The following is a 10,968-nucleotide window of genomic DNA, read 5'->3' on the forward strand; positions in this document are numbered from 1 at the left end:
TTATTTCAATCAACTAAAATTCCCTATTATTGTAAGACTAGGAAGATGATGGCTGCCAACAGGTCGGTTTCTGTAAGACGTTGGAAGCTCGACCACTCAAGTATGAGAAGTAGCTCGGGAAACCATGGTTCCACTCAGCCCACACAATTTTGCGCGCACTTCCTATCTGCAGCCAATTTAAAATTTCATGTAACTTGCAGTGTTTTCAGCCCCACGTATCCACTAAACTTATGTCGTCATGGTTTGGTTCTTCAGCATTTGCATTGAGAAGACTTGTTAAAACTCACCTATAATTTGTCAGTGCACTTCTATAAGTGGTAAGATAATGTACCGAATGTCATGTAGAAGACCCTGAATCAGATCCTCTAAACGAGCTATAGAGAGTTGTCGTTTTAAAGAATCCGAATATAAATCCTCAGCCATAAGGCAGCGATGGAAGTTCTCACACATTCTTAACAAGGAAATGTGAAGGGAAAGTGGTTGGACCCTTTAACTTAATTTTGTCCATGTTATGACAATTTTGTCTGAATGTAGTGGACAATGTCTTAAAGACGAACAAGATAAATTTGACCACATAATTAGGACCACGCCTTCGAACGACGATTTTGTAATGCGAAAATATCTTAGAGAGCAAAAGTTTTCCGGCGCCTTCCAATCGCGTCTAGAATAAACTGGCAAACCCAATAAAAGAAAAGAGATCAGGTCCTCGCTTTCTTGGTAACGAAACAAGGAATCATATTAATCCAGATAAATTCAACTAGAAGAACCAAACAAAAGGCTTGATCCTTGTCACGCAACTCCAACGACAACCCAAATCACACACGTTCTTAATATATATTACTATGAAACACATAACAATGCATCTGGTCCATGTTTTATCATGCACGCTGAGCTAACAGGGTTCATCCAAACATAAAATAAAAGGCCTTCACTTCGGGCACATGCAGCGTCTGATGATGTCACCACAGACTGCGGGCATCACTGAACCACATATGAAACACTCCCCAACAGGAGTGTGCCAGCCCCAATAGGGACCATTTAAAAGTCGCTTAAAGGGGACAAGCCAGTAACAAGCTTTCAGCTCAAGACTAGGTGCTATTCTGAAAACGGTAAACAAAGTACTCGTTTGAAAAGAAATCCCAGACAAAAGGTTTCTTAAATATGGGCGTATCTACATTCTACCAACAAGATCCGATAACGGAAAAAGGAACGAACATAAGCCAATGCAATACAAAGTACGGACTCTGCAGGAAGGACTATTACTGGCAAATGAAGCCGGGGAAAAAAAAAGCTACAGTGGTATCTAAAATTGTCACCAACAACTTCAAAAGTAAATCTACCTGGCCCCATTATCTGGACTTCCATCCCCGTAGGAAACCAACCCCTTGTTCCTATCTGGGGAGCTTGATCGAGAGCGGCTGGGAGATCGACCGTTTTTAGGAGGAGACCTAGACTTGCCCTTGCTATCTCGGCTGTGAGGTCTGGCATCTGGAGAAGATCCTGATGCAGATGGGCTCCTGCTTCTTGATAATGATCTTCCCCTGTCCGAAGGGTGGCTACCACCCCTAGAACCAACACGAGGTCGCAGCTTATCGCTCATGGCAGGTCTTTCATCGACAGGACTTCGGCTCCGAACAGGGCTTGGACTACGATCCCTAGCACGACCACGGTAACCTCCAGGACTGCGTCCAGTGCTCCGGCTATGGCTCCTGCTACGGCTTCGACTCCTCCTACTCCTGTATCTGCAAAGGGAAGTGAAATTTTTATAACAGCACGAGAAACATCTAATGCAATTTCTAAAGCTAAAAACAAAGAGTGCATGAAATGGGAGGATTATTTTTTAAAACATAAAGTTAGTACATATTTCCTCGCATGCGATATTATGTCAAAATTTGAGTTTGTTACAAGTAAAACCAGTCCAAAAAATGGAACTGGTTTTTCAAGCCCATTCCTTCCCAAAATTCCACCAATCTTAGGGACAAAAAAAGGGGAGATAAGGAGAGGTAGAAGAAACAGTGTACATCATGTATATCTATATATACAAGAGGTAGAATATATACGTTCCCCGTTTCTTGTTTTTTGGAAAATTTCCATTTGGATGACTTCTGACTGCCATATTCTGCTTCTCTATTCGTATTTCCTTTGTTAGTTGTCTTGGGGTTGCCTTTCTGTTTCCCTAGTTGTTCGGTGGAAGGGAAGTCTTGGTGGTTTGGTTTGGTTCTTAATGCTTCCAGTATCAGAACATGAAAGCAGCGGGCGGGGTCACCCTTATAATGATAGGCCAAAGGCCCTAGGCGGCCATGACCTTCTATTGCCACTTTTTAAAGTGCAAGACCGTATAGCCTAGCTACCGTTCAAAGTGATGCTGGAAGACAGGGGGAGAGAGACAGAAAAGAGAGAGAGTGAGAGAGAGAGAGAGACCTGGGAGGTGTTCTGCCTCTTGGCGGACTTCGATACCGTCTTGGAGGAGATCGGTCAGGATAGCTCCTGTAATTAGAATACCTGAAAACAGGAGAAAACTCAAGATCAAGTTCATATCACCACAAGCTATTTCACAAAAAAAATAGTAAATCAATACTCATCTTGCATACCTCTCTCTCTCTCTTTCTTGAGCTCTATAACGATAACGTACTGGAGAACGATCTGGTGGCGAAGGAGTGCGATAGCGACGAGCATAAGAGTATCGTTCACTGAAGCCCCGACCCCTTCTAATACGTTTGGGAGAGCCATCAGGGGAAGCACTTCTTGACAAACTGCGTCGATGGTTTGAAGGTGTAGGAGCCTTCCTCACAGGGCTCCTGGTCCTCACTGGACTTCTTGAATAGCTCCTGCGATTCCCCCGACTGGCAGGTCTGACTGGACTCCTACTCACACTTCGTGGGGGTGGGCTCTTACTGGGACTTCTTCGGGGACTCAAGCTGGGACTAGGACTCTTGCTTACGCTCCTCGGACTCATGCTTCGACCTCTTCTTGGACTAGGCGATCGGCTCCTGTATCACTAGAGAAGTTAGCCAACAGTAACTCTATGGCAAGCATGAGAATGTCACAAACAACCCAAGGGACTGGACCTTGATTTGCTAGAGTCATCATCGGAATTAGAATGCCTATCAATAACTTTATCTGACTTGACTTCCAATTTGTCATCCGCAGCATTCCCATTATCTGGAAGTTCACCATTCTCTCGGGAAAATTCTCCCTCCTCCTGCGAAACATTCTCCTGTATAACCTTGGCTTCTTCTTTCTTTTGGTGTTCATCCACTGGTTGTCTATCCCCAGGTGAGAGGGGCTCCTTACCTACCAAAGAAAAAGTAGTCATTGTGGCACCGGTTAACACTTCCGAATAAATCCAGTCATCATATGTAAAAGGATTCTATTTCAAGTATTAATATGAAGTTCAAATAGAAGTCACGTACATTCAATCAACATCACAGAAAACGATAAGTGCACAATAAATACAAAATACAGAAACTTTATACGTGAACATAAGACTCACAATTACTACCATTCATTGCAATAGGAAAAGAAAATACATAAAGCCAAACTGGATGAACAGCCAATGCAAAGCACAGAACCACATATACATCAGACAATCACATGATCACTTAAGCACTGACATCTTAATCGTATATCTGTCTCCTATCTAGCTTCTTTCCTTCAGAAAAAAGGCACAGTTTATGCACAACATTGAGAAAGATTATCGCTTCACTGGACACCTTTTACTTAAACAAGCTGCGGATCAGAGGACCTAACATTAGCAAGACACTCCCAACTCTTGTCAGATTGAGAATCCAATTCAATTAAGTTGCAACTTGACTTAACCCAGACAACCTATTTGAATACATAACTCAGTTCTTCCAAGAACCGAGCATCAACAAATATCGAGGAACAGCAACTTCAAAGCCAAAAATTGTATGTGTTAGATGAAAAATTAAGGACAGGATCTCAATCAGATAATGGTAAAGAAAGGGAAACAAGAAAACAGCCAGTTGACTAATTTACATTTCAGTAATTGAACCAACGTTACTGAACAATGATAGCGTAAAAGGTCCCCACGTCTTAAGACTCTAAAAACTAAAATCTGATTTTCATGTGCTCATTTTACGAAGCTTCCTTAGAGTCTTAGACCACCACAAACTTATGTCACGCTTGTTTATACAAGCACCAGGACGCACATTCCACACCCATTTACTATCCTGCTCAACTTGTTTTAAAAAGAGTATGATCTGCTTTTTTGCTTAACTCAGCTTCTTTCAACCTCCACAACAGTACAAGCATTCTCCAGCCCGATGCCAAAACTACCACCAAATTTCTCTCTCTTTCTCTTTCTTTCTCTCTCTCTCTCTCTCTCTCTCTCTCTCTCTCTCTCTCAGACACACACAAACACAACAGGTCCAACACATTCACCCATTAGCCATCTAAGCTTCTCTCTTGTCCTTCTCCAACAAGGTACCTCCTCCACATAGTACCACCAATCAACTGCCACCGAACATGATCTGTTCCAACATATATATTAAGGGGAAAAAAACTCATGCTAAAAAGCATTGCCATCCCAACGACCAATTATCTTTGGTTAGTAAAAAAGTTCAACCACAAAAAGTTTTAGCTTATGCTCTTAAACAATAAATAGTAATCTCAGACTACAAAAGAATATACCATGAACATGAGGTGAATCCACAGGGCGTGATACAGCCTTGGCCTTTTTAGCAGGACCCCGTCCATCTGCTTCATTGTCTGTACTCCTTTCACCACTACTGTCACTATCTGAATCAGTTTCACTCTCTGAGCTCCTGCAAGCAGCATTAATGATGAATAAATCTCCATTTGTAAGAAATTATGAATAGCCCAAAACATGTCAAACAGAAGAAAAGCATATACCGCCTTGACTTGCGTTTTGACCTTCTATCACGCCGCCTTCTACGTCTCTCACGACGCTTGTCCCTCCTTCTTTTCTCGCGCCTACGCCTATCTCTTTTTGAAGACTTCTTCCTCCTCCTGCGCCTATCATCACTGGAAGTGCTAATATCTGATGAAGATGTGTATGAATCAGTTTCACTGTCTGAAGAATATGAGTCAGAATCACTATCATCAGAACTATATGAGTCAGAAGAATAGTGTCTTCTCCTCCTCTTCTTTCGTTTTTCTCTGTAAGACCTTCTACGCTTTCCCCTTCCTTTTTCTTCATAACTATCATCTTCAGAGGAAGAATACTTGGCACCTTTCGACTTTTTTAATTTTTTCTTTTCTGCAGAAACATTAAAAGATCAGGATCATGATAATGGCAATAAAAGCTTAACGAGGATCTGTAGCAACAGCACCTTGGGCATCTTCCGAGAATTCACCACAATTAACTATTTCTACAGGCATAGATGGTCTTCCTTGAACAGTAGCAACATTTTCAATTTTCTTCAAAACATCCATTCCTTGCAAAAGCTTCCCAAATACTACGTGTTTACTGCAAGCAGAATACCATGAAATGAAATCAATAAAATCACGACAGGAAAAAAAAAAAGCCCAATGTACAGAATCCAAAGCGTAATTTTGTCTCCAGAGAATAAGATGTGGAAGCATACGAGGCAGACAGCAGTTAAATATAAAAAAATCTTAGTGAAACGACAAAACAGGTAATAAACCATAGAAAAGGTAAGACAAGAAAACTACCCATCAAGGTGATGTGCAGATTTGAAAGTGATAAAAAATTGAGACCCATTTGTATCTCGACCAGCATTTGCCATTGATAATAAACCACGTCCATCATGCTGCAGCTTGAAGTTCTCATCTGAAGGAACAGGAATAACACACATCAAGGATTAAGTGACAAACACATCAAGAGTACAGGAATACACAGATGACAGACCTGCAAATTTCCCTCCGTAAATGCTCTCTCCACCAGTTCCTGCAGCACAAAGAAGTATGTCTCATATAACTCCATATAACTTAATACGATTATTTATAACTATGCCACTAAAAAAATAAATGGTTTGACCATTTATATGTCAGTTCCCAGCTAACAATTAGCCACATAGCAAACAGAACAATCACAGAGGTTTTCCATGTACCCACTGTCAGACATATTATTCTCAGGTTTTTGCAGACAAGCCATTCTTACGTATTAACAGGAGAAACTTATACCATAAACACACATTGTCACAAAAGCATTAACCAGAAAGTTCGATTTGTCAAGAAAATTTCAGGAATTCAATTACAAAATATACAAAAAAAATTATGGAGAAAGCTAACAATTGCTAGAAAACAAAAATTGTTTAATATTAAAAGGATCGACAACAAAAAATTTTAAAATATAATAAAATGATCCTTTCAAGGATTCACAAAAAATGTTAGAATAAAATAATGTCGATAATGTTTCAGAATATTGTGTTTTTCCACATCTTTTTTGTTTTCCTTATTTTTCCACTATCAATTCAATAATTTGGGGAAAAAGAAAAACCACTAACTGCCACAATCTCCACCAAGAACTTAATGATTCTATATTGATTTAAAGTTTGAACCAGATCCCAATAACAGACAGGATGCTCCATAAATCAAGTAATCCAGATGCAACACAATCATTCTAGAAAGAGAGCACAGGGTGCAACGAGTATTCGTCTTGCTTAGCAAAATTGTTATTTCATTGAGTTTTAGTAAAAAAAGAATATGGATAGAATGTTTTGATGCATATAACACTCTATCAAAGCTACTACTCAGCAGATGACTTGAAACAAAGAAACGGCATCTAGAAGTAGTAACATTGTACTGCATGAGCAAGAGTACAAAGCTATATAAAGAACGCACCATCTCGCTTCGAGAAATCACCACCCTGCATAAAAGGTAATGGTATCTGTTAAAAAGTGTCAAAAGGCAGAAAGCTGCAGAAACAGTAACAGAAACAATAACCACGTACATGCGTCTTCTACATCAATAAACTAACAACTATATGGACCACCAGTAACAAAAAACACCAGAGACACTTATCCACAGTAGCTGAAATAAAAGCACAAGGTACATGAAGAATCAACCCTAACAATGCTTGAGAAAATATAAGTTCAGTAACTTACTTGGGCCATAAATCCTTTAATGATACGATGAAAAATAGATCCTTTGTAGTGTAATGGCTTTCGAGTGGAAGGTCCAATACCCTTCTCACCTGTGAAAATGACATGTTAACCTCTTAAATGAGATATCCTCTACACAAGCAAGTATGCAGAAATATTTCTCTTTGCAAAAAGGTTTACAAAGACAGTTCCCAGAAGTGTTATTTCAATATTTGTCACTAGCCAATTCAGACCTACCAGTACAAAGTGCACGAAAATTTTCTGCAGTCTTCGGAACAACATCTGAGAAAAGCTGTAGACACCAGAACAATGTCATTGTCTTGTATCATAGTACTATAGTTGGAAAAGAGAAGGAGAGGAAAGAATACGGATTGGGAGCTCAAATTAAGATATCAAAGAGTAGCTGTTATTTGCAAACACACCTCAAACACCATTTTCTCTGGAGGATCTCCACCAACAGATACATCAAGAAATACAAGAGGATTCTTCTTTTTAGCCATCTTGGCTAGGTCTGTAGGAGATTCACACTGAGACACACCAAGCACTAAGTAAAGCAATTAAAGTTATACACAATACAATACCAACACAAAAACAAACAGATGTAATCACAACAATCAAGAAATAAATAACTAATGAACTTGAGGGAAATGACTGGAGCATTGAAACTATAATGCTACTTTACGCTGTTCAAAACCAATAGAAAATTCACTTAATGAAGTAATCACACAAAAATCATATACATCTTCAGCAAATGAACTTCACCTATCGATAATAACTCCAGTATCACTAGCATCTTACACAAATGTTATCAGATCATTAACTCAAAATTTCAGAAGTAAAAGCCAATAGCTTTCACTGAGCCAACAATTGTTTCGCTTAGTTGGTAGAACGAAATTTTGAATATTTTGGAACATTGCGGTGGAAGCTACCAATGCATCCAATAAGGTAAGATTCAGTATACATGTTCTAACAGGTAATGAAAGCTTCAACTTGCTAACACCCAGACCATAGGTCAGCTGGACCGTTCTCACAACCTATAAAACCATGTGAAGCTATAGGCTTTCCAGTGAACAAGCTCAGAAACTGTTAGATGCTACCCCCCACCCAGACATAGCACAGAAATCTGTGTAAACTGGAGTATCCATATGCTTAGAAGGCATTCAAAACTTTCGACTATATCTCCATGAAGAGCGTCAGGAATGAACATTCAGTAGGAGGTTTCCAGGAGGGCTACAATTTGTGGCTAATTACTTACCCCAAGCCCCAAGGCACTCCATGCAAATCAAACTAAAGATATGCAGTACATAGGCTTCTCGTGATACCCACCCAAATGCCTCACAAGTCACAAGCATCAAAGGTAGTATCATGTTTGTCACACGTACAAGCAACAACATTGAGCCACCAGTTTACCTCTATATCACACAAAGTTCACATACTAGATGATTTTATTAATGATTTATAACAACATATCCATGAACATTCACCTCATATAATGAAAGATGACAAAAGCAAAAAGATATTCCAGATAAAGAAACAACCACAGAGGAGCATCAGAAACCAAAAGAAAAAGCATAACATACTTAACAGCTGAGACACATTGCAGTCAGTTAGGGATCACTGTACCAGCCCTCAGCTCTTAGTTAATTGATGCATTTTAGTGATCAACTAATCATTGATGTCGCATGGTGAATTGGTCAAACAAAAGAACACATACCACTGCCAACTTGTGTCACAACCAAATTTTGCCTTCATGTAAAGCTTCTTACAAGTTACGACACGTACATGAAGTCACAAATCCTAGATCCTAAAAGACTATACAGCAGCAAACATATACAATACTACTATGAGCAATCTTCATGGTATGGATAGTTTGGCCCAAAAAACAAATTGCAGCTTACGCAAGGATCAGAAACACAGTGCAGAGTTGCGGGAGGTCCTTAGGTTCATAAAACGCTTCTACATGAGGCCATAGCCTAGACAAGTCAATACACGACAATGCTTCTCCCCCACTACTTCACAGTTCACACCACTTAAGAACAAAAAATCCTTTTACGCTCAAAAGAGGAAAGGGACACAGCCAAGTAACAACCACAAATATGTCCTTTAACGTTCCTTCATTCACCATACGAACACTATCAGAAGACCGATATTTCACGAATTTTCAACCAACACTTCTCTTCCCATGATCTTTGTCGTCACTCAAAAAACAAAAACCAACAAAAAGAAAGAAACATAAAAAGCAAAATACAGAACGAAATAAGGTTTGTCCAACTGCAAAAGTGTCAATAGACGTGCCCGTAAGCAAAAATAAAAGCAGCGTCGATAAAGAAAGAAAAGCATAACCACTACATAATCAACACAGGAGATCCTCTCATTCAAGAAGATACTCAGAGAAACCGGCAAAATGGAGAAGGCGGAAATGCAGATGCCTAAATCCTAAAAAGTAATACCACAAAACCTCTAGCTCTTGCACACAGACAAACAAACACACACGCGCGCGCGCGCGCACACAGAGACGAAGAAAAAGAGCATCGATCATCAGCAAATGCAAAACGGAAACAAGAACGAAATCGCATGAACAGAAGCCCAAATCCGAGGAGCTCGTCCGGGAATCCGAAGCAGCTCGGAGAAACAAAAAGAGAATGCAAACACGGAGCTCAGAGAGCAAATCCAGAGAAGAACAAGTTAGGGTTCCGGGCGGCAACTTACGAGGATTCAACGGCGCGGACGACGGCAGAGGCAGATCGAGAGACTTTCCTTAGGGTTTCGGGAATCTCCCTCCCCACCACGGTGGCGAAGGAGAGGAACAAAACCTAACAAAAACCCCAACTCTGGAACCCTCTCATCCCCGGAAATAAAAACGGACACGAAAAAAAAAATGCGGCCAAATAAGGTCTGGGAAATAAAAAGGACCTCCTATTTATTCTGCCGTGTTGAAAGGCATACGCTGATGGGGTGCATGAGTGATGTGTAAAAGTCAAGCCCCTTTCTTATCTTGCGCCACGTAGGAGAAAACAATACGTGGCAATATCATATAGCGGGTCTTTTTCTGAAGCCCACCATATTCGCGATAAATATTTTTCCTTCCCGAATTCACCATCACCGCCAGTGACTTGCTCCATGCACCACACCATGCGACACGAGTCTAGGGTAAGCGCCAGCCTCCCGATACGATTTGATCCGTATCAGTGTTGTCAATACCTTCCGTCTCGTCTCATCCGCATGGAATCCGAAACGATAGCAGCCAAAATGGGTAGTCCATTAATTCTCATTTTTTATTATTTTAAAATACTTTTAAGAATTTGTTTGAATGTAAAAAAAAAGAAAATAACTAATATTGGTTGATACGGGTTGTTAATATTGTGTCGGCCCGCAAACCAATTCATTTCAGGAAAATTCAGTGGCAGAAAAAAATTTTTGAAGGGACACTCGTTCACATATTTATATTTTTATATCTAAAGGTAACATAACAAATATTTGATAATGTAAATATACAAATAAAAATTTAAAAAAAAAAAAAACATTGAACAGCCCGTTACAAAATTTGTTTATGCGAGGCTGCCAATTCAGTGAATCGGCCAGAAAAGTTAGACAAGTCATTAAAAATTAATGTTAAAACAGCTAAAATGATAAACTTTTAAAATATATTTAAAGCATTCAAAAGTGAACATGCACTTTTGAATCAGCAGCAGGAATCGAATCGGATGCTTCGGGCTGATTCCGATAACACTGGACTTGAAGCGCATTGTTTCCGCACACCTTACTGTTGTATGGACCGGTACCTGGTGCTCATCCGATACGAAAATGGGTCGGAATGGCATAAATTGCCCGACCCAACCCAAATAATGAGGAAAAAACAATTTTTTTTATATCTCACTACAAAAACTATTTTAGAATTAACGATTTAAACTGAAACGCA

General features: G+C 39.8%; 1 protein-coding gene across 4 annotated transcripts; it reads right to left on the bottom strand.

The window, feature by feature from the left end:
- Nucleotides 1–1,125: 1,125 nt before the first annotated feature.
- Nucleotides 1,126–9,933, bottom strand: LOC116258083 (peptidyl-prolyl cis-trans isomerase CYP63-like). 4 transcript variants are annotated; one of them, XM_031635206.2, is made up of 14 exons: nt 9,759–9,933; nt 7,472–7,576; nt 7,287–7,341; nt 7,053–7,141; nt 6,790–6,814; nt 5,855–5,893; nt 5,659–5,776; nt 5,316–5,452; nt 4,897–5,242; nt 4,654–4,787; nt 3,069–3,294; nt 2,592–2,990; nt 2,422–2,502; nt 1,126–1,742 (listed from the first exon to the last, which is right to left on the bottom strand). In XM_031635206.2, exons 2-14 carry the CDS (start codon nt 7,547–7,549, stop codon nt 1,337–1,339), a joined length of 2,133 nt encoding a protein of 710 aa, XP_031491066.1. In that variant the 5' UTR covers nt 7,550–7,576; nt 9,759–9,933; the 3' UTR covers nt 1,126–1,336. The 4 variants fall into 4 exon arrangements, with proteins under 4 accessions (XP_031491066.1, XP_049933801.1, XP_031491050.1 ...); XM_050077844.1 differs by having other exon boundaries at nt 4,876–5,242; nt 7,472–7,560; nt 9,759–9,931; XM_031635190.2 differs by having other exon boundaries at nt 4,876–5,242; nt 9,759–9,931.
- Between the last annotated feature and the right edge of the window lie 1,035 nt (nt 9,934–10,968).

This window comes from Nymphaea colorata, chromosome 1, assembly GCF_008831285.2.
Source record: "Nymphaea colorata isolate Beijing-Zhang1983 chromosome 1, ASM883128v2, whole genome shotgun sequence".
Lineage (NCBI taxonomy): Eukaryota > Viridiplantae > Streptophyta > Magnoliopsida > Nymphaeales > Nymphaeaceae > Nymphaea > Nymphaea colorata.

Bases quoted from the DNA above. Each gene is read 5' to 3' on its own strand.
- LOC116258083 (XM_050077844.1), bottom strand. From the start codon at position 7,549: ATGGCTAAAAAGAAGAATCCTCTTGTATTTCTTGATGTATCTGTTGGT. The intron at 5,243-5,315 runs GTGCTGTTGCTA...ATGTTTCTGCAG, and splicing joins ATTCTCGGAAGATGCCCAAG to AAAAGAAAAAATTAAAAAAG. The intron at 3,295-4,653 runs GTATATTCTTTT...TTTCTTTGGTAG, and splicing joins GGATTCACCTCATGTTCATG to GTAAGGAGCCCCTCTCACCT.